At 52.0% G+C, this 22,945-nt stretch overlaps 2 protein-coding genes across 9 annotated transcripts in view; one reads left to right on the top strand and one right to left on the bottom strand.

Moving 5' to 3' along the window:
- Positions 1–11,519, bottom strand: part of PPP1R7 (protein phosphatase 1 regulatory subunit 7) — a 43,656-nt gene extending 32,137 nt beyond the window's left edge. The window contains exons 1-6 of one of the 6 annotated variants that reach the window (XM_037848744.1): positions 11,324–11,519; positions 10,454–10,624; positions 8,686–8,814; positions 5,269–5,324; positions 4,459–4,524; positions 3,630–3,760 (exon numbers count right to left, since the gene is read on the bottom strand). In XM_037848744.1, coding sequence (XP_037704672.1) covers positions 3,630–3,760; positions 4,459–4,524; positions 5,269–5,324; positions 8,686–8,814; positions 10,454–10,505 — 434 coding nt within the window. In that variant the 5' untranslated portion in view covers positions 10,506–10,624; positions 11,324–11,519. Of the gene's footprint in view, positions 1–3,629; positions 3,761–4,458; positions 4,525–5,268; positions 5,325–8,685; positions 8,815–9,210; positions 9,280–9,653; positions 9,782–10,453; positions 10,672–11,323 lie in introns of those variants that run through there. The other 5 variants (XM_037848745.1, XR_005218697.1, XM_037848746.1 and 2 more) reach the window with 5 other exon arrangements.
- A 211-nt stretch (positions 11,520–11,730) lies between these two features.
- The window catches only part of PASK (PAS domain containing serine/threonine kinase), a 41,142-nt gene continuing 29,927 nt past the window's right edge, over positions 11,731–22,945 (top strand). For all 3 annotated transcript variants that reach the window (XM_037848740.1, XM_037848739.1, XM_037848741.1), the window contains exons 1-5: positions 11,731–11,786; positions 17,689–17,730; positions 19,017–19,258; positions 21,850–22,067; positions 22,630–22,800. In XM_037848740.1, coding sequence (XP_037704668.1) covers positions 19,063–19,258; positions 21,850–22,067; positions 22,630–22,800 — 585 coding nt within the window. In that variant the 5' untranslated portion in view covers positions 11,731–11,786; positions 17,689–17,730; positions 19,017–19,062. The remainder of the gene's footprint in view (positions 11,787–17,688; positions 17,731–19,016; positions 19,259–21,849; positions 22,068–22,629; positions 22,801–22,945) is intronic.

The following is a 22,945-nucleotide window of genomic DNA, read 5'->3' as shown; positions in this document are numbered from 1 at the left end:
TGCAGCTGCTGTTCCAGATATGGTATCAATGATTGAGCAAATCAATCAACACATCCCCTGGTACCTGGTATGCAGCTATTGATCTGGCAAATGCTTTTTTCTTGATACCTGTTAGTAAAGACCACCAGAAACAGTTTGCTTTCAACTGGCAAGGCCAGCAGTATACATTCAGTGTCCTACCTCAGGGGTATATCAACTCTCCAGCCCTATGTCATAATATTGTCCACAGGGACTTTGATCGTTTCTCCCTCCCAGAAGACATCACACTGGTCCATTACATTGATGATATCATGTTGACTGGACTTAGCAAGAAATAGCAACTAACCCAGACTTATTGGTAAGGCATCTGCGGGACAGAGAATGGGAGACAAATTCAACAAAAATTCAGGGGTCTTCCACCTCAGTAAAATTTCTAGGTGTCCAGTGCTGTGGGGCAGGTCAAGATAACCCTTCTAAGGTGAAGAATAAGCTGTTGCATCTGGCCCCTCCTACATTCAAAAGAGGCACAATACTTAGTTGGCTTCTTTGGATTTTGGCAGCCATCCTCATTTGGGTGTGCTACTCCAGCCCATTTACTGAGTGCCCTGAAAGTTGCTACGTTTTGAGGGGGATCAGGAACAAGATGAGGCTCCATGACAGGTCCAAACTGCTGTGCAAGCTGCTCTGCCACTTCGACCATATGATCCAGCTGACCCAATGGTGCTGGAAGTGTCAGCGGCAGATGAAGATGATGTTTGGAGCCTTAGGCAGGCTCCTACAGGAGAATCACAATGCAGGCCCTTAGAATTTTGGAGCAAAGTCCTTTATCCTCTGCAGATAACTTCTCTCCTTTTGAGAAACAGCTTTTGGCCTTCTACTGGGTCTTAATAGAACCCAAATGTTTAACCAAGGGCCACCAAATTGCCTGTCATGAACTGGGTGTTGTGTGACCTACCCAAGCCATAAAGTTGGGCGTGCACAGCAGCACTCCATCATAAAATGGAAATGGTATATACAAGATAGTGCTTGAATAGGTCCTGAAGGCACAAATAAGTTACATGAGGAAGTGGCCCAAATGCCCACGGCCCCTGCTCTTGCCACATTACCTTCTCTCCCAGCCCAGAGCTCTGGCCTCTTAGGGAGTTCCTCACAATCACCTGACTGAAGAAAACAAAACTCGGGCCTGGCTTATAGACGGTTCTGCATGATACGCAGGCATCGTCTGAAAGTGGACAGCGGCAGCACTGCAGCCTGCTCTGCGATGTCCCTGAAGGACAGTGGTGAGGAGAAATCCTCCCAGTGGGAGGAACTTCAAGCACTGCACCTAGTTGTTCACTTTGCTTTGAAGGAGAACTGGCCAGATGTGTGTTTGTACACTGATTCATGGACTGTTGCTAATGGTTTGACTGGATGGTCAGGGACTTGGAAGGAACATGATTGGAAAATTGGCGACAAGGAAGTCTGGGGAAGAGGTATTTGGATAGACCTTTCTGAGAGGGCAAAAAACATGAAGATATTTGTGTCCCATGTGAAAGCTCACCAGAGGGTAACTTCAGCAGAGGAGGATTTTAATAATCAATTGGGTAGGGAGGGCTGTTTTGTGGATACCAGTCTGCCTTTTTACTTAGTCACTCCTGTCACTGCCCAATGGGCTCATAAACAAAGTGGTCATGGTGGTAGGGATGGAGGTTATGCATGGGCTCAGCAACATGGACTTCCACTCACCAAGGCTGACCTGGCCACAGCCACTGCTGAGTGTCCAATCTGCCAGCAGCAGAGACCCACACTCAGTCCCCGATATGGCACCATTCCTCGGGGTGATCAGCCTGCTACCTGGTGGTGGGTTGATTATACTGGGCCACTTCTATCATGGAAGGGGCAGTGTTTTGTTCTAACTGCAATAGATACATACTCCCTACATGGGTTTGCCTTCCCTATATGCGATGTTTCTGCCAAAACCACTATCTGTGGACTTATAAAATGCTTTACCTACTCTCATGGTATTCCACACAGCATTGCTTCAGATCAAGGAACCCACTTCACAGCAAATGAAGTGAGGGAATGGGTGCATGCTCATGGAATTCTCTGGTCTTACCATGTCCCCCATCATCCAGCAGCAGCTGGGTTGACAGAACGGTGGAATGGCCTGTTGAAGATTCAATTATGGCACTAACTAGGTGGCAATACCTTGCAGGGCTGGGACAGTGCTTTCCAGGAGGCAGTGTATGCTCTGAATCAGAGTCCACTCTATGGTGCTATTTCTCCCATAGCCAGGATTCACGGGTCCAAGAATCAAGGGGTGGAAATGGGAGTGGCACCACTTACTACCCTTCCTAGTGAACCACTAGGGAAATTTTTGCTTCCTGTCCCTGCAAGCTTAAGCTCTGCTGGTCTACAAGTCTTAGTTCCAAAAGGAGGAGTGCTTCCACCAGGACACACAACAACAATTCCATTGATCTGGAAGTTAAGACTGCCACCTGGCCACTTTGGGCTTCTCATGCCTCTGAATCAACAGGCAAGGAAGGGGATTACTGTACTGGCTGGGGTGCCTAATCTTGACTATCAAGGGGAAACAGCACTGCAGCTACACAATGGAGGTACAGAAGAGTCTTCCTGGAATACAGGAGATCCCCTAGGGCGTCTCCTAGTACTACCATGCCCTGTGATTAAAGTCAATGGAAAACCGCAACAACCCAATCCAGGCAGGACTACCAATGGCCAAGAAACTTCAGGAATGAAGGTGTCGGTCACTCCACCCAGCAAAGATCCACAGCCAGCTGAAGTGCTTGCTGGGGGTAAAGGGAACATGGAATGATATGTGGAAGAAGATAGCTATAAAAATGAACTACAACCACGTGACCGGTTACAAGAACGAGGACTGTAACGGATGGACTATTTCTCCCATTTCGTTATGAGTATGTTTGTATATGTACATAAAGCAAGTATATTTGTTTTCTTCCCTATCTTATCCCCTTATCATAAAAGTTACATTAACTTTACATCATAGTACTTATGTTACAGAATATCAAATATAAGAATGGGTATTTCCCAAGGACTTGCATCCTTTTCTGGGTGTTTTTATTTATAGATTAAGTATGGTTTAAGGAGATGTGTACGGGTGCCAAGCTGACAAGGGGTAGACTGTGAAGGTTAGGTTCATGTGACAACTTGGCTGGGTTATAGCATCCAGTTGTTTGGTCAAGCAAGACTAGCCTGACTGTTAACCTGAGGGTATTTTGTGTATTTAAAACATCAGTCAGCTGACTGCATCCAAGGCTGACGACATCTACAGTCAACAATGGAGATCGCCTTCAGCAGTGAGAGAAGGCTCTTCCAATCAGCTGAAGGCCTTAAAGGGAAAACTGGTAACTAGAGCAGTCAGAAAGAATTTCCATCTCTACTTCAGCAAGCCAGCTTCTCCCGGGAAATTCACTGATACCTTCACTGGAATTCCCAAGTTGTGGCCTGCCCTATGGAGTTCGGACTTGCCATTCCCCATGGTTACAAGAGCCAATTTCTGTAACAAATCTCTTAATATTTATACAAATATGCATATGTATCTTCTTCTGTTCTGTTTCTCTGGAGAACCCTGACTAATACTTTCACCTCTCCCCATCTGTCCCCGGTTCCCTCCGGGTTTCGTGACTCACTCCAACTCTGTCAGTGCCTCCAGATTCTCCATCTTCTTGATCTGGTTGTCGTAAAGATCCAGCTCTCTAAGGCTCTGTAACCCCTCCAGGTTCTCAATGCATTTGATTAGATTTTGACGGAGGCACAGAGTCTGGGGATGGGAAAAGGACAATCAATGTAAGGTGAATGGGAGGCCATGAGCAATGTCAGCTTTGATTACAGGAGGATGCAGGACCTGCCTGCCTCAGGGACTGGTGCGTTTCCAGTTTCCTATTTTACTTAGAAAGATGCTGGCCTTGAGAGGCGTGTGGGCATGGGGCACAGAAGCTAGTATTGCCCCACCCCACTGATTATGGACAGACCCCAAGAGGTCCTGGGGGGGAACCCCACACTGAGCAGATCCCCTTGGTGAGGATGTGTCAGGCTGGGCTTGGGAGTGATTGCTATGCCGGGCACAAGGGAAGCACACTCAGTGGGCTCAATTTTGAAAACTGCTTTAACTGAAGTGAGTTAAGGACTGTAAAATTTTGAGTGTGCTTAACTCAAGGCAGGCTCCCAGTGGAGGCACCTGGAGCGACTAGCAGGTCTGATCACTGATCACCTGACTCAGCAGGACCCCACCCCCCACCCCTCCAGGAGGCTGCTTTGTCTCCTAATTGCGTGAGAAAACCTACAATGCTCAGAATAAAAAGAGTAAAAAGAGATGCAGAGCAGAAATTCTAAATGCAGGCTGGCATCTTACCTATGGTTAGGAACAACTGCTGCAGCTCTTACAGAGCTGCTTCTCAGTTGTCCCTTTAGCTACATCCTTCATGTGTGAGGAAATCCCAAGTGTTATAGTCAACTCACCTTCACTTTCTTCAGCACCTCAAATCCTTCAATTTTTCCTATTCTGTAATGATTTAGGTCAACATCCTGAAACAAAGAAGAGATCTAGCTGAGCTTGAACCTGCCTTCTGAAACAAGAGCCCTCCAAGGAGGTCAGGAGGTGGGTGGGACGCCAGGGGCAGGGATGGTGAATTAGTGACAGGCAGATGGTGGTGACACAAAGACGACTGCAAGCTGTTCTTTGGTTTACTACAACTTTTATTGGTTTATGTGAAACTGATCCTCGACACAGGTATGGAAAATCTCTCTTTCACCCCGGAGCTCCCTTGAGCACAAAACAGGGGCTGAAGAAGAGTGAGCCTGGGCTCTGAGAAACACCCCAGTCACATCCATCAGTGTCTGACCGTGGGCTCAGGAAAGGGCCCCACTGGTCACAAGAGCGGTCAGTGGATCTGCCCTGCATGACAAAGCCTTCCATATACCTGTAACTGTTAATGCAAGTTGCTCTTTAGAGGTGGGAAAATCAGGACCCCCTACTCCCCACATGAATCCCCAAATGATCCCCAAATGAATCATTCAACTCATATGATCTGTGAGTAAAAGATTAAAATGTGTTTCTTTTGCCATAAAACTCTCAATGATCAAACAGAAGTGGGATTTCAATCACTGTTATAAGAACAGTGACTAAGAACACGTGGAATTTGACCCAACTACAGGAGGCTTAGAAGAGTTCCAGGGAAATCACTTACTAATCTGGCAACTTCCTAAAGGATACATGATGTCAGAGAAGCCCACCAAGCCCCAGAGGCTGGGTTGAGCAGGCGGCATTACCTCTGCGTCTCCATCCAGGTTAATGGTCTCCATATCCACAGGCAGCTCATGTTCTTCTGAAAAAAAAAGAAAAGAAAAAAAAAAGCTCACTGGAAACCCACTCACCATTAAAGAGCTGTTTCCCTGGCTGGGCTCTGCAGGAGAGCAAAGAAGAGGCTTGGCTGACGGTGAATCCAAATGTAGAGGAGAAACTAGAAGGATATGGTTAATGTGGTGGGTTACGTGCCCTGTACATCAGTGATGAAGTTTCCAGCGTTCCGAGTTCCCTGAATTCAGGCTACTGGTAAAGGTCTCCTGCCCTCCATTTGCCTCCAAACTTCCCAAGAAGGCAATGCAGTTCAAAGCTGCTGGCGGAAGGAGGGGAAAGAGGCCGACCGAGCCACAAGTGCCCAGCCAGCTGCCTGGGAAGAATCTGCTGCTGCCCTCTCGGAATTCACAGAGCTGTGAAACAGGCAGCATCCTGCCCTCCCTCATATTTCCCCCTTTTGTTTACAGCAATAAATCAGGCCATTTGAATAGAGATCATGCTGGACGCATCAGATGTTCTAGGATGTGCCTTTTATTGCTTTGGAAGGTGGCCCAGTATCTGCAAATACTTCCCTTTGCAAAGAGCAAAACAAAATGGGGCACAGCCCAAGGATAGCATCAAAGAGCCTCGCTGAATAATTTAAAGGCGCTTCTCAAATGGGAGCCAGCAAAGAAGTCCATCCAGGGATCAGGAAGACCTGCAGGCCGCTGAGCTGGGCTGCCTGGAACAGCTGAGTGCTGGCTGCTGAGCACCAGCAGACCCTGCTTATCTTTCTCATCTATTCAAGCACTTATTTCTAAGAGGACTAAAAAATAAAAGCAAAACCGAGAAAACCTCCCTCTAAACACCACTACCACACTTTTCAAAACTGCCAGTGACATTCCTGCCACTGTTCACATTTCTCCACTCGTCTTGTAATCCCCCCCCCCCACCCCGTTAGAATTAGGCTCCAAACAAAGTCAGACAGTGTGACTGGCAGTATTTCTCTTAAATCCCTCTTCCCCTTAGTTTTGGTGGAATAAACAGGGCCACTTGTCCTGTCAGCGCTGGCCCCAGTCTGGAGGCGGGGGTCAGATGCCCAGGGTGGCCTTTGGCATCAGCTCTCTCCTCTACTCCTGTGCACCGCTCGTTACCCTTGTCATTTTCCCCTGGTTCTGGCTGCTGAGCTGCTTCTGAAGTAGGTCCTGCTCACACTGCTCCTGGCCTTGCCAGGATGCACCTCCCAACAGACGGATGGCCTGTTGTCAGTCAGTCTGGCCTCTGGGACTGGAGGCCTCACAGAGAGCTTGACACAGGACCAACTGAACAAAGAAGTATGGTCCCATACTGGCTGATAATTTGCAGTCTTTCCATTATGCCTTTATGCCTTTTCCATAACACATGGACAGTGACTCGTTAAAAAAATGAATTTATTATAGTTTATCTATAACCCATAGGAATTTAGTAAAAAGAAATGGCCACATCAAAGGATATACTCAATCCCCTCTACAAGACAGGACAGTTAATGTTAACTATTTAAGAACTCTGGCCGCTGTGGGGAAAGTGGCCCTACAATTAAGGCAGGTTCCCAGGCAGTTCACTGTCCCGACAGGACACGTTAAGCAACCAGCTGGGCAGCAGGGCAAAGCTGGGGCTACCTGGGCTTGGCAGGACATATGGTGACTCACACAGGTCCTCTCTGTGACCCACCCAGCATAGGACCAGCCCGTCAGCACTCTGGAAATGTCAGCTTAACCTCGGAGACAGAAGTTACCAACTTAGAGCATCTTTCCCAACGTATTCTGAATTGATCATCTTTTTTTTAGTAAGTCTGGCAAAATAAGGTAACAGCTGACATGTTTGAATTTCTCTTGTTTGAACTTAAGACAAATAAATAGGTAGGAGGAGCTGGTATGTTTCTCTAAAAATGCCTACTTGCTGATGACTTCTAATTAGCTTGTAGTCTGGAGAAAAGCACATGAGACTACACAACCAGGTTGAATCCAGCAGTCCTGCCTTGCAGCAGTGTGCCCATGGGCACGTGGCTACCTGCATTTCGATCTCCTCACCTGTAACGTGAGCCAGTGCTAGTAAGTGAGGGAGAGAGAGTACATGACAGTATTCTGCCAACTCTTCAATCCTACGCACATGTCAGGTATTAAGATGACCGTGTTATGTTATGAGGATGAGGGGGCAGCTCCCACTGCCTGGCTTTCCTGGATCTGAGTTAGTCAGGCACGAACGCTTCCACCCATCACCCTTGTACTTTATCCCACCCACATCACCTCCAAACTGTCGACTCTGATATCCCCAAGTAAATGTGACTGGTACTTCTGTGGTAATCTTCCTTTTGCCTTAAAATTAGGAAGCCATGGTTTCCAATCATCTTTGCTGGTACAGCGAGCACAATGTTATTTTAAAAATTAGTTTTAATTTTTAATCACAAAAGCACTGCATGACTATTAATCAACACGTGAAAAGCACGCCCACTGTACATAAATCTATAAAGTGTAGGATGCAGAAGCCCCTCACACACCTGTTGTTCAGAGACCCTTAACAGTCTGATGCACTTTTCTCTATGAAGCAGGTAAAATTATGTATCATTATTAACATTTTTTAAAAACAAGATTTTAACAAGCATACTGTTTGGAAACTTGCTTTTTTTTTTTTTTTTAACCTAATAACATGTCTTAGATTTCTTTTTGAGTCTGCGCATGTGGTTTCTTTTGTTCTTCTCAATGTAAATTGATTTCCTAAGCAAAAGTTAAAAAAAAAAAAAAGTTTTGGGTCATGGATGGGGAGGGAGGGAAGCCACCATTACATGCTGAAAATTTACTTTTCTTATCTCTAAATTTACTTTTTTGTTGTTCTTCACTAAAATAATAGAAGGATAGTGGAATATTTTCTCCATAAAATGATTTTCCTAACATCTAGAAGTCAATCCTCAGCTCTAACGATGAGGCAGGACTCAGGAATGAATTTTCTCAGATACTAAATTGCTATTTTAAAATTAGCTCACATTCCTACAGCAGAAAAAAACAGCACAGTAGCCAGCCACAACATCGACATCAAGTCTCACTTCCTAAACGTATGCTTAATAAAACAATTCTCTAGTTTTGTCCCGGTGGAACAAGAAAAAGGACATCCACACTTGCTTTCGAGTGCCCCGGGCCAGCCCACAGGTTGGGGGACACTCCAGAGGGCAGAGAGGCCGAACACCCGCCTCCAGCCCTGGAGGGCCCCTAAGCTGGTGTCCACTGACCCGAGCCCGGCAGTCCTTCCCTGGACATGGAGTTGGTGCACGCATGGCAGAGTCTCCAGGCAGGTCACACACAGTTCGCCCAGCGCTGCCTTTCACCCCCCTGTCCCCATGCTCCTGAAAAGTCCAGGGTCCTCGACCCTGCCTGTACCTTCCCGGTTGTCCCTGTCCCGTTCCTCTCCATCCTTCAGGCTCTGCTCACTGAGGTCTGCCACGAGGCCTCTGCTGTGTTTCTTCCCCTCTTCATCGCCCGACTCTTCAGATTCGACCCGCCTGTCAACTGAAGAACACACAGCCCTGAACATCCACGTCCACTCACGTGACTACTGGAGGGGCTTACAATGGACAAACACCCACTGTGAGCCAAAAAGACGTCATTCAAAGTGTTTGGTGAATTCGGTCCAACAAACATTTGATCATTTGTCCATGTCCCAGGCCTGCCTGAGGCATCGGTGGTGGGGGGAACTAGCTGGGGGGAGAAGGGGGCCATGAGGACACAAAGATGAGAAAGACAGTATCAAGGAACTCGTGAAGAATCATTAAGTGTTCAGAAACCCCTCTGCTCATCTTGTGAGAAAATGTGCTAATGGCAACACATAAGGAAGGCCCAAAAGAGTAGCTGTAAGGCTGTATGTCCACTGTCAAGGTGACCGTCTGTGAACCTCCCGCCACATACCTTCCTTCATGCGCCACTATCCATTTGGCCAGCCAGCCAAGAAAACCAGCCCAGTTCACAGGCCCCGTTCTGAAAGAAATCAAGACTAACTCAAATCAGACTGTGGGCAGGAAAGAAGAATAACGAAAAAGGATAACACAGCCAATAGTACCAACAGCCCTGTATAAAGGTGACTGACGTTAAATGTCACTGGATATAGTAAAATGGACCCAAAACTTGAAAAAACTGGTAAATTAACATTTAAAAATCCACAAATAAATTAACAATTACACCTGGCAGATTGGTAAAAATCCTTTGGCAAGATTAGCAAATAATTTCCCCTTTTAACAACTTTTTTTTTGTCATGACCTCTTTTGGAAGTCTGTTTGAAAGACCTGAGACAGACTAGCCTTGACACTAAAATTCCTTGCAATTATCAGCCACTGAAACTATCTACAGCTTACCTGCAAAGGGTATCTCCTGGAGGGGAAGGTACTTCCATTTCAGCTTGGTATCTTCTAAAGGAGCCCTGGCTCAACCCCTCCCCACCCCAGCTCTGCTTTCTTCCTCCCTAGCACGTATCACGAGGGGTAGTGACTGCCCCACTGAACCAGCAGAACCAAAAGCACACAAGCTTTCAAAGACAGGGCTGCCTTGACAACCGGGGATATGTATATGTGTGTACTTGTTTCTATTTTTAGAAAAACAAAGGGGAAGAGCGGAATTGAATTTGGCCTTTTCGGAATCATGAGAGCCATGGAAACGACTCGTGTAACTGTTTCCGTAACAGCTTCTAGGCAATTTCTATAATTCAGTCGACTCCTTGTCATCCCTTCTCCACCCCGGCCACGTTAACAAACGAACAAACTCCGGCAGGTCGGGCAGCGCCCTGAGCCTCAGGTCCCTCGACAGCAAATCGCCGACCGCCCGTCAATTTCCGAGGTTCGGTGCGCGTCCCGCGCGACACGGAAGGCGACGGGGCTTCGGGAGCCACCGCGTCCCACAGAATCCACCCCCGACCGGCCCTGGGCTCTCGCCGCCGCCCTCCCCTCCCCTGGGGCCTGGGGCCGGAGTCTTCAGAGCCTCCCGAGTCTGCCCCGCTCCGCCGAGCCCTGGCCGGCAGCGGTCAGGAGGCCCGCGCGGCAGGGCCCAGGCCGTGGACGGAGGCGGGACCGGAATTTCTCTCCGGCAAGGGGCCATGCCACCCAGCTGCTGTCCCCGCCCACGGGGGCCCTTCGGCCGCCGCCCCGCAGGGGCCGCTCACCCTCCATCATCTCCTGCGACTGCTGCTGCCCGGCACCGCGTTCCGCCGCCATGTTGGCTGCTCGTCCCCTTTCCGGAATGTGTCGCCTCACATCCTCAGCCAATCAGAGCTCCCAGCTCCGAGGCTACGCAGCCAATGGAATCGCAGCGCAGAGGCTCTCACCCGACGCACCTGCGCAGACGCAGCGCCTCATGGGAGTTGTAGTCCGCCCGCGAGGCTGCACCCATTCTTAGCCTCTGGCGCCGCCAGCTGCGCCTCCCCCGGGGCAGGTAATCTCAGGAAGCCGAGCCGGAAAGGGAGGATGCGGGGCAAGAAGCTGACAAGGAGAGGAAGGGGAGTCGAGGCCGGCGCGAGGAGTTGTAGCTGCCGGCGAGTGGCGGGGGCTCGCGGCAGTCTGGAGGAGACTCGGAGAAATTCCCTGGGCTCGTGGGCTCGCGCTTTTCACTTCCCGACTGTGAAGGCGTAAAGGACCACGGCCGCGCGAATCTCCGGGGATGGCGAAGTGCCTCCCAGCCCCCGGCATCTCTGGACCTCATGGCTGCATGTGTAGGATAAACTAAGTTGGAAGAGTGCAGCTTCTTCCCAGCGTTATCGCGATTAAACCACTCCTCTTGTGAACGCGCCGCGCCGCAACTGGGCAGGGGGCAGCAGAGCAGGCGGACAGGTGGGAAGAGGGTATCAATTGGGCAAGTGGGCAGCAGGGCAGGCGGGCATCAGAGCAGGCGGGTAACTAGGCAGGGTGCAGGAGGGCAGCTGGGCAGGTGGGCACCAGGGCAGGCGGGCAGCAGGGCAGAAGAGCAGATGGACAGGAGGGCAGCAGGTGGGCAGGTGCGTGCGCTGGCCGGGCTCCGCAGCTTCCGTCGAACCCACCTTGGGCGCCGCAGCTTGGGTCTGCCGCTCGGAGCCGCGGGTTTGGAGGGTCTAGTGGGGTGAGCGGCAGACTGTCCGCCGCGCTCCCCGGCCCGCGAGGGAGCCACCCCGCGCCGCTGGTATTTCGGACTAGGCAGCCAAGAGCCGAGCTGCGGGTCGCTCACCCTTCTTGATCAGGAACCCTGAGGAAAACGTCCGCGTCCCCGGCTGTCCGAGGAGCTGCGTCTCATTTGGCTTTTCCGAGCTGCCGTACAGCGCGTCCGGCGAGTCCCTAGCAACCGTTAGCGCGGGCTTCTTGGCTCAGGCCCGCGGAGTCCCGCCTACTGGTGCCAGTGATTGGCCTGCGGAACCTGTCAGTCGGCACGAGTCGCTCTGCTATTGGCCGGTGCGGCTAGAAGCAAGGGTCGGCTCCCGCCCCGCGGGGTGAAGCGAGTTTGGTAGCGGCGACCCTCGCTGGCTTCAGGTGAGGAACCTGCTCTCAGGAAAGTGGGCCCGCTCGGCGGTCTCTCGGGGTGTGGCGGGCCTGGGTCCGCCGTGGTCCTGCGCCGCCGCCCCGCGCCCGTGGCCCTCGGGCCGGCTCCCCCTGGGGCCCGGGTGGCCGCGCCGGGGCCGTTTGCCTGCGCCGAGCCCGACGCGGCCGGGGGCGGCACTCGACCTCGGAGCCCGGGCCCCTCGCTTTAGTTCGGGGCATCTGTCTTACTGCCTCACTGCCCGTCCTGCCGCGGGAAGGTAAGCCCGAGACGCGCCTTCGTCCCAGCTGCACCCGGGCGTCCTCACCGGCTGCGTGGGCGAAGGCGTGAGCGGCAGTGCGCATGCCCGCCAGCGCCCGCCGGGGTCCCCCCCCCGACTTATCCTCTTATCCTTAGACTTTTTCTAAATTAGAGAAGTTGTAGATCAACAGGAAAATCGTGCAGAGAATAGAGTGCCCACATACCCCACTATTATTGACACCTTGCATTAGAGTGGCCCTTTGGTTATAATTGATGAAGCAACATTATTATAATTGTGCTGTCAACTATAGTGAAGTTTTCATTAGGATTCACTGTGTTGTACAGTCCTGTGGGCCTTTTTTTTTTTTAATTCCCAACCTGAAATTTCTCCTTTTAACCACATTGAAATATATAATCCAGTGCTGTTAATTACATTCAGAATGTTGTGCTACCATAACCACTCTCCTTTACCAAAACTTTTCTGTCACCCCAGATGGAGACTCTGAGCAATGAAGCATTAACTCTCCGTCCCCTCTCCCACCCCAGCCAGTGGTAACCTGTATTCTAGTTTCTGAGTCTGAATTTTCTTTTTCTAAATTATTTCACATCAGTGAGATCATACAATAAGAGGCTTATTTCTCTCAACATGAGGTTTCCAAGGGACATTCCTGCTGCCTCATATTTTCTTCACCAGATTTTCTTTCCCCAGAGAATGAAGTTGCCCTGGAATCTTGGCATGTGGCTTTGACACCTTTCTTTCCCTGACTTTCCATTCTCCTCAGTAAATCCAGCAGTTCTGTGTCAGTACATCCAGAGTTCTGTTCCCTTCTCCATCTTTCTACCCTGTGTTAGCCTTGGACTGCCTCATCTCTTACCCGGATTGCTGTGGCCTGTCTCCTTGTCCCCAGTTTTCAGGATAAAATGCAGTTTGCTGGGACTGGCAGAGCAGGCCCTGGAAGTCCGGCCGGTTTCTCCAGGCCGGCTCCACCTCCCCTCCAGTGTCCTGACCCCTCCCAAGGGTGCTGGGGGAGTCCTTGCTGGATGGTGACCACCGTCCACTCCTCTCGGCTCAGGTCTGCCAGTGAGCGCCTCCCCCAGAAGCCTTTGCTGACCTTTCAGGTCGAGGGGGCGCCCCTTCTGCTCACATGTCCCATCACAGCAGCCATCCTACTCTGTATTTTTTGGGGTGCTTTGATCTAAGAAACAGAAGCACAGACTCAGAATGGCCACCTGTGTGAGTTGGGTCTTAGGGTACTCGATCCAGTGGCTCAGAATTTTCCAGGACTGGCATCCTGGCCATTCTCTGCTCCATGCTCATCGTGTTGGCCTCATCCCAGGGCTGGTTCTGTTCTTTGTTGTACAGCAGTGGTGGGAGCACCTGGAGCTATGTGCTTCCTTAGGTTTTAGGCGGGGAGAGACAGTTGCTTCCAGAAGTTCCCCCAGAAGAGCAAGGGGGACTTTCCCAGAAGCTCCCTGCAAACCTGTCTTTGCTTCTGTTTGATCTGAGTTGGGGTCACTTGCCCCTTCTGGAATCAGAGCTAGCAATGGGCATGGGTTTACCCTGAGGCACCTTCAGGATCTGATACCAAAAAAAAAAAAAAAATAAGTTCTAAAAACGGAGGCCTAGACTTGCACGCTTTTCTGGTTGGTTCTGGAGTCTAAATTAACCCTGTGAAAAATCCGGGGGCCCCTAAGGTGCGTGAAGCCAGGCCCTGCTCTGAGAGGGCAGCCTGTGGTGGGGAGCCGGGTGGCTGGGGAGGCTCCCCGCAGAGGTGCAGCCGCAGTTGGGGCTCCCGCAGCACAGCAAGTCTTTGACAGTTGATCAATATCCTTCATGAAAGAAAAAAAATTCATGCCCTTACCCTCCCTTCATTTACCTCTGTTCCCGTTTTTGTTATATTATTATTTTTACAAAGTAAAACTTCGTAAGATTTACGATGTATTTTGAAAGGTAATATTATGTTTACATGTGAAGTTTTATAAGGTTTGCCATGTGTTCTGAAGAGTTATTGCTTTTACAGAGTAAAGCTTTATAAAGTATACAATGTATTCTGCAGTTATCTTACTGTTTTTACACAGTAAAGGTTTGTAAGGTTTACCATGTACTCTGAAGCTGTAATGAAGTCTTCTGTGCTTTGTCTCCAGATTGATTCTAGAAGTAGAAAACTTCTATGATCATGTCATTGCTATTTATTATAGAAATAATTAATGCCGTTAGGTGCTTAGAGAAGGAAATATAGACCTGTGAGATTTAAATGTTGCTACTTGAAGGAAAGAATATGTTCTGATAATTTATTGTTTAATTTCTTTCTGGCTTTCTATGTATGTTTTGGTTTATACTCAGCTGCCATTTTTTGGGATCCAAGCTGGATGTATATGTGTGCGTGTGTGTGTGTGTGTGTTTGCATATGAAACATCATTTAATTTTTGGTATGTACTAATTGATTCATACAAAAGAATAAATGTAATGTCAGTCACATTCATTACAACAAAGTGCACACATTTGAATCCATGGCCCCTGTGCCCCAGCGCCCCTTCCCCAGTCCCCACCTCCGAGGACACCAGCTGTCTGAAGTCTGCTTATCAGTCTCCTGTTGAGAGACAGTCTCATCGTGTATGTAGACATGGCTGAAGAATGCATTTGTTTGGGATTTTGGATTTTTTTAGAAGGGAATTCTGTCGATAGTCTTTTTTATTTCTTTTAAATTCATTTTTACTAAGATATATTCACATACCATGCAGTCATAAAAAGCATACATTCAGTTGTTCACAGTACCATTATATGGTTGTGCATTCATCACCAAAATTAATTTTTGAACATTTTCATTATTGCACATACAAAAATAATAAGCATAGAAATTAAAGTGAAAAAGAACAAATAAAGTAAAAAAGAACACTGGGTGCCTTTTTTTTTTTTGCCCCCATTTTTCTACTCATCCATCCATACACTGGACAAAGGGGAGTGTGGTCCATATGGCTTTCCCAATCACATTGTCACCCCTCATAAGCTACGTTTTTATACAATTGTCTTCAAAATTCAAGAGTTCTGGGTTGTAGTTTGATAGTTTCAGGTATTTATTGCTAGCTGTTCCAATTTATTAGAACGTAAAAGGGGTTATCTATATTGTGCATAAGAGTGCCCACCAGAGTGACCTCTTGGCTCGTTTTGGAATCTCTCAGCCACGGAAACTTTATTTTACTTCATTTCACATCCCCCTTTTGGTCAAGAAGATGTTCTCCATCCCATGTTGCTGGGTCTAGATTCCTCCCTGGGAGTCATATTCCACGTTGCCAGGGAGATTCACTCCCCTGGGTGTCAGATCCCACGTAGTGGGGAGGGCAGTGATTTCACCTGCCAAGTTGGCTTAGCTAGACAGAGAGGGCCACATCTGAGCAACAAAGAGGCATTCGGGAGGAGGCTCTTAGGCACAATTATAGGGAGGCCTAGCCTCTCCTTTGCAGCAACAGTCTTCCCAAGGGCAAGTCCCGTGGTAGAGGGTTCAGCCCGTCAAACCACCAGCCCCTATGTCTGTGAGCACATCAGCAACCATCGAGGTGGGGAAGACAACACCTCTGCATTCTCCACCAGCTCCTCAGGGGAGCTCTGCATTATTTTCTTCATTTTTTAAAAAAATTAACTCTTTTTTTAAAATTAGCTATTAACTATATCAAAAAATTAAAAAAATATAATAAAAAAACATTTCAAACAAACCATAACAAGGGAGTAAGAAAAAGACAACTAACCTAAAATAGTTACTTTACTTCCAACATGTTCCTACTCTACCCCAAGAAGATAACCTAATACAGCAACATTTCTGTGAACTTTTTCCTACCATACCCACCAGAAATTAACAAACCATAGTCATTCCTTGGCATTCCCAGAACATTAAATTTACCCACTATAGCTTATCTGTTCTTACTGGGTTATCGTTCCCTCTTCATTAATTACTCTGTTTGAGTCTTAAAATCTGGTTAGTATTTTTGAGACACTCTTATGGTTTGCTCATTTTATGACTACATCTTTTATATTTTTAAATCTATACACAGGTCTTTTGCACTCTGATATCTGAGAATTATAACATCTAATGTTCTTGTGTGTCTAAATCTTTTGTCTGTTTTCTTTTTCTTCCTGTGGACTCTCATTCATGGTAGCGTGGGTCCTCATCTGTTTGGTTGAAAGAAAGTATGTTTGCTCTGAAGTTTGGAAAACCGGGCCTAAATCTGGGTCGCCTTCCTTCTGAGCAGACCCCACGGGTGCTGCTGAATGAAGGTCTCGGGAGCCGCCATCAGGGGTCCCCGGCGCTGTCGAGGACGCTCTGGCTGTCCAGGGTGGCCGTCCTCTCCTGGGGGTGACACACCTTGACCATTTGTTAAAGGATCACAGTTTGATTCAGCTCCTGTTTGTTTGTTGTTGCCTTTGGGGATTTCCTCTACTCTACAGCATCTCAGAGGTTCTGCAGAAATGATATCCTAGCGAGATCTGGTTCTGAAATGTGAGAGCCACTCAGTTATCTCGTCCACCACCAGATAACTACTTTTTGCCTAGAAGTTTTATCTTCTGTTCTTAAATTAATCGAGAGCTAATATTTGTGCCTGGTAAGGTACAGGGAAACAAATTTCTTCCCCCAAAGCGTAGCTAATTGTTCTAACTCCATTTAAGCTTCCATGGTGTGCTGGTTCTGACCACCTCCGAGTCCTCAGAGCGTGCTGTGGAGTGTGCGTAACTCTTCATGCCGGAGGCCCGGCTGTCGGCTCAGGATCCTACAGCAGAGGGCTGAGCTGGTCCAGTCCCGTTGGGGCTGCTGAACACTTCATTAGTCCCCGTGGACTAGAAATGGCCCCTTGATCGTGTGCCAATCTCCAGGACATACACTGATCTATTGTCCGTCTTCCTGTGACACCCTCTGTGTAAGTCATGCAGCTCTACAGCTTGTCTCTACGTCTGCGCCCTTCTGTGGTGGTCTTATTGGGCCCTGCAAGAGCCCACCTGTCCGGTGCCTGCCCGCCCCCCACGCTAGCACAGTGGGCCTCCATACCACGTGTTGACATCTGTAAGTCACAAGTCAGGCTCACAAATTACAACATGCTGCCCTCCCGTCTTGCTAATACATCTTTATAATGACCTTGAAAGCCAGGGTAGAGTTGCAAGGTCAGGACTCTGTGGAGCTCCATGCTGGAAGGCAGTGGTTAGGAAGGGCCAGCCCCCCTTCCTGTGCACTCAAGCCCACCCTGTGTTGGGAAGGGCCCTGGGTGCCCATGTGTGGGCTTGCCACCTGCTTGGCCGGCTCTGTCCACCTGGTGAAGAGCCCCTCCCTTGGGCCTGATGTGCTGATGGGGGAGGACCGGCCTGGCAAGAGGCCTTGCAGTTCTCGGAAGTGGGCGCTGGGCCCTTTGGCAGAGAATTCTGGGATTCCAGATATCCAGAAGGTGGCCAGGGAGAGGGTATGCAGGCTCTGGGTGGGCATGCTGTCTTGTCCTCCAAGGACTGGGCACGTCACGGGTGCGCGGAGGGGTGGGGCTATGGCACTCTGGCCCCATGGGCTGTGGTTCCAGTGCTGGTGGCAACAGCTTCTGGCTTATCCTGAAGGCCCTCATGATGGGGTGGCAAGGTGGGGCCGTCCTCCCTCTAGTCAAGGACGTTTTTCTCTCCACCAGTGCCTCACCTTGTTGATGGTGGTCGTGAGGACAGGGGTATTGGTAAGTGTACTCTTATGTTTTATGTGCTTGCCAGGGCCAGGGATGGAGCTATTTGGACCCTCACTGCAGTGCTGGTCTGGTGGGCCTACACATGTGACAGCATTTTGTAGAGTTTAATGTACACATGTACAGTGTGCACACACATGTGCATAACAGGCATACAGCACATGTGTGCACACATGTAGACAACGCACAGGCATATAGCACATGTGCACACATGAAGCACAGACATGCACATACATGGGCACACATGCACACAACACTGACATACACATGCACGTACACACAACACACAAATATGCATGCACAGGTGCACACACAGTACACAGACATGCACGCATACATGCACGCAGCACACAGGCATGCATACATATGTGTGCACATGCACACAATGCACAAATATACAGCACATGTACACACATACAACACAGTCATACAGTATGCGTGCACACATGCACATAGTGCACATACATACAGCATGTGCACGCACACAATGCACAGACGTGCACATAGTGCACACACAGACATGCTCACATGCACAGACATGCACATGTGTGCACAATGTACAGACATACAAACGTGTGCACACACAGGCATGCATCCACAGGTGCTCACACAGTGCTGTGTGCACACATGCACATGTACCCATGCACAGACATATGTGCACACAAGCATGTTTGCACACAAATGCACATGGCAGGTCAGTCTGGTGAAAGCTGAAGGAACTTGATGGATTCTGTCCATGCCAGTTTCCTGGCCGTGGTTCTGCCCCATGCTTAGGCCAGATGCTTCCACTGGGGGAAACTTGGTGAAGGCTGTAGGGGACTTTCCTGTATTTTTTCTTACCTCTGCCTGTGAATCTACTAGTATCTCAAAGTAAAAAGCCAAAAACAAACCTGCGAAGGCCCAGGCAGATTCTTGGGGCTGGGGCTTTGGCATTGCTGTCGTGTGGAAAGCCCCCTGGCACTGCTGGTGGGCAGCGGGAGCTGGCAGCTCCTTGCACTTGGACGACGTCCACTTGGAGTCAGCCTGCAGCTCCCCTTCCTGCTGCCCCTTCCGACCCCGGTCTTTGTTGTCTTCCCTTCTTTTTCCTTCTCTTTCCCATCCCTTCCTACGTGTGTCTGAAAGAGCTTCTTTTAGCACGACCTGGGTCTGCCCACCCCCGTGTCGTAAGTTCCATCCCAGTTGGGTGGGAGCCAGGCTTTGGGGCTCTGGGGGTTCAGGTGGTTAAACTGCCTTTATGTCCACACACTGCAGACTTTAACAAGGTTCACTTTGTTTTCTAGTTGACGGTTTTGGGAGTGGGAACTCGAGGACGGCTGCCGCCTTCTGATGGAACACAGGGGTATGATGGCCTTTGAGGATGACCGGAGATGCCTGTCGGGGAGCCTGCCCCTCCCGGAGTGGGCGCAGGGCCCTGCTGCCCAGATGCCGTGCTCGCCGAGCAAGTCCCTGTCGCCGGCCCGCAGGCACCTGAGCAGGAAGAATGGGCTCGCCAAGCTCTGCCGGAGCAGGACGGCGCTGTCCGGTATGGGCGCTCTCTGATCGCGCCGCCTGGGCGTTCCCAGCTCTTCCTTCTTCCCCGGGGAGACCTTTTCATGATCTAATCAACTCTGTCTGTCCGAGCAGAGGAAGGGCATCTGTTCAGGTGCTCGTCCTGTGCTGGCGGGCGACATGGAGAGGATGCCCTCCTGCGTCTGTCGTTCCGCCGCGACTCTCCGGGCAGGGCTCTGCTCGGGCAGCTCAGGGCGGATTAGAGCCGCGCTCCCCACTGAGCAGTGTGGAAAGCCCTGTCCCGGGCTGGGCCGGGGTGTGTGGGGCCCGCTCTGCCTGGTTAGTTCAGCAGATCCTAACGACCCCGGACACAAAGGCAGACGAGGTAGGGCCCCTCTCCTGCCGCGTGGGGGGGGGTCTCGCCACCACGGGGGGCGGAGTGTGTGGGCAGCCAGCTTCACGGCAGGGCAGGCGGGGCTGTGGCTCCTTCCGCCTACCTCTGTCTCCAGTCACCGGGCGCCCACGAACCCTGCACACAGCCGGGGGCCTGGGCCCATCTGAGGAAGGAAGCGCTGCTCTGCCTTATGGGATGGGGAGCCTGGGGAGAGGGCAGGGTGCTTGCTTGAAGGCGGGTGGACCTGGAAAATTGGGGGACCACGGAGAGACCCCTGGAGCCAGAGGAAGGGGGGACCGGGTCTCAAGGAGGAGCTGGTCGAGGGGGGTGGCAAGGTGCCTGTGGCTGCGGAGGGGGCCGGTGGGGGTCTGGGAAGCCGGCAGACTCCTCGGGAGGGGAGTTTTGTCCATGGTGCCGGCACAACAGACCATCTGAGGACGATGGATCTGGCAGCTGCGCAGGGGGCAGGACAGGATCCGGAGCCCCCGCTGACCGAGGAGTGAGGGTGGGTGGGCTGCGGGAGCAGGGGGAGAGCAGGCGGCTGGGCTGAGGCCGAGTGAGTGGAGGCATCGCTGGGGATGGGCGCAGGGCAGAGGGCTCAGGCATGCCTGGAGGTGGGGGGGCCTGGGGGCCGTGATCCTCAGTGCCGCTCCGACAGGCAGCTGGAGAAGGGTGCTCTCCCCGGCAGCACTGGCCCCTTGGCCAGCATCCAGGGTGCTGATCAGGACCAGGACCCGGGTGACAGCGGGTCGGCGCCGTGTCCCCAGGACAGTGCCAGAACCCAGGTGACAGTGGGTCGGCCTCATGTCCCAGGACCCGGGTGACAGTGGGTTGGTGCTGTGTCCCCAGGATCTGGGTGACAGCAGGTCGGACTGTGTCCCAGGACAGGGGAGGGGGGGGTAGATGAAGCAAAGTGCTGTGTGACCGGCCGAGAGGAAGCTTCCGGAAGGCGATCCCAGTCCAGCACTTGGACAGGCTGCACTCAGGGACGGTGGTGGTCCTGAGTGGGCAGCAGCCCGGCCAGTGCCGCCTGGGACCTGCACCCTGTCTAGCCATGGTCTTCCTTGTTAGGGTGGCCACGGCGCATCGGACCCTCTGGAGCAGACCGTGCAGGGTGGCTTGTGGCCAGTGCCGCTTCCTGGCAGAGCTCACAGCTTCCAGCAGTTCCCCTGGGGCCTGTTCTCACACCTGCTCTTGGCAGCTCCTGTGAGCCCCTCAGCAGTGAGGGGACAGGAGGCTGGTGGGATGGCCGGTGGGGCAGGCCTGGCTCTGTTCTCCTGCCTGACCCAGGCACCTGCTCTGCACGTAACAGAGCCGCAGTAGCAAAAGGTCCCTTCTTGTAGCCCTTATGTTTCCAGTGGGGCCTGGGCGGAGTGTAGCGAGCAGTTGGAGTAGGGCGGGTAGGGTGTGTACAGAGAACTGGGTGGGAGTGGTGGGAGCTGCTGCTTTGGGGCACCTGCTCCAGGGGGTGGCATTGGGCTTGGGCTGCCGTGATGGGAGGGCGTGAGCCAGCGGGGCCTGGGCCAGAGCGGGCAGCAGGCCGGGGGTCCAGGGCCGGGAGCCTGCGGGGCGGGCACTGGGTGGAGAGGGCACAGTGCAGTGCCTGGCCCAGGGCTTTGGCTTCTGCTCTGTGGGAAGCTTTGGCGGATCGCAGCGACCTGCTCAGAGGTGTGTTTTAAGAGGACCGCTGGTGGCTCTGGGAACAGGCCCCAGGGGCCAGAGGCAGGTAGAGGGGCATGGGTGACGGGGTGGTGGCCAGAGGCGCTGCGGGGGAGCAGAGCCTGGAGGGAGGGCTGTCCGGCGCGTCCGGGAGAGGGAGGGTCAGGCTTGCCTGGTGGTCGAGTCGCTGGAAGGATGGAGTTGACACACTGAGAAGGGGGGATGGGGGAGACTGGCAACTTTGTTGGAGTGCATTATGTTGGAGATGCCTGTGTGCCAGCTTGGTGGTAGCTCCGGGCAGGGCCCATCAGCACCTTTACAGTTTCGTGTGTCTAAAGCGGCCGGAGCAGGCGAGAGAGATGAGGAGAAAGCCAGGCCCTTGGTTCGGTGAGGTGCCATGGCCCTCCGACAGGGGTCGTCCTTCAGGGTGGGGAACCGTGGTTCCTCGGATCGGGGGTGGTGGTTCAGGGTGGCAGGCCGTGGTCCCCGGGTGGGGCGGTGGTTCCGGGGGGCTTCGGGAGCAAGCCCCTGGCAGCCCCGTGGTGTGCAGCGTCCCCCCCTTCCCCTTGCAGAGGACAGATGGAGCTCCTACTGTCTCTCATCGCTGGCCGCCCAGAACATCTGCACGAGCAAGGTGCTGTGCCCTGGGCCGTCGGAGTGCTTGGACCCGGCCGGCTCGCTGGCCAGCACCTCCGGCTGCTCCCTGCCGCGGGGCCTGTCCTCTGGGCTCTCGGCGCCCGTGTGCAACCCGAGCAAGGCTGTCTTCACCGTGGACGCCACGACCACGGAGGTGAGGGCAGCGTGCGGGCCTGGGGTCGACACTTCAGATGGGGTCCTTCATGGGGGAACGTGGTTGTTCAAGGTGCAGTTAGAAGAACGTTTGGCTTTATCTTTATAATAGCAAAAGGTGTGAATTTGGAAGTGTGAATACGAACCGATTAAAGCACGTTGAACCCTTTTGTCACGATGGGGGCTGCAGGAGGGGGAAGTTAGCTGCTTGCCCGGGCCTGCCTGAGAGCAGGCTGGATAACGCATTTGCAGAATGTGCACTGAGGTACCAACAGCAAAATCGGTAGATGGGAGAGAAGGTTGACGCAAACGCTGCCTGTTCTCCTTGGTCTTGACTGCAGGACGGGGGCCGTTTCTGACCAGGAGGGATGTGTGCTTCCAGCTCAGACCCAGGCACGCCGTGCGTGGTCGCTCCCTCCGGTGTCCTTGAGGCCTGGCTGCGGTGTTGCCTGCGTGGTGGCCGGCGGCTGGTGGTGGCACCGTGGGGCCCCGCCTTGCCCCTCTTGGGCTCTCTTCAGGGTGGAAGGACGCCCACTCGCGATGTCCCTTCCGCCACTCCTCAGGTCCTCGTGGCCAACGACAAGGCATGCGAGCTCCTGGGGTACAGCAGCCAAGACCTGATCGGCCGGCGGCTCACCCAGTTCTTTGTGAAGTCCGGCTTGGACGTGACTGAGGCCCTCGGTGAGGAGGACCTGGAGGCCAGCGGGCGCGCTGCGGTGCTCTTCGGCACCGTGGTGAGTGGGCGTGGAGGCTCTCGGCCGGGGCTGCTAGCTTGGGTCCTGCACTGCTGGGCACCCCCCTCAGAACCACAGCTTCTCCCCCTGGAGATGTGGCCGGCTTCCCGGGGTGCCTCCCTTCCTCCATGTGGTGGGAGAGACG

Source organism: Choloepus didactylus, chromosome 9, assembly GCF_015220235.1.
Source record: "Choloepus didactylus isolate mChoDid1 chromosome 9, mChoDid1.pri, whole genome shotgun sequence".
Lineage (NCBI taxonomy): Eukaryota > Metazoa > Chordata > Mammalia > Pilosa > Megalonychidae > Choloepus > Choloepus didactylus.
This window is presented reverse-complemented; position numbering and strand designations above follow the sequence as displayed.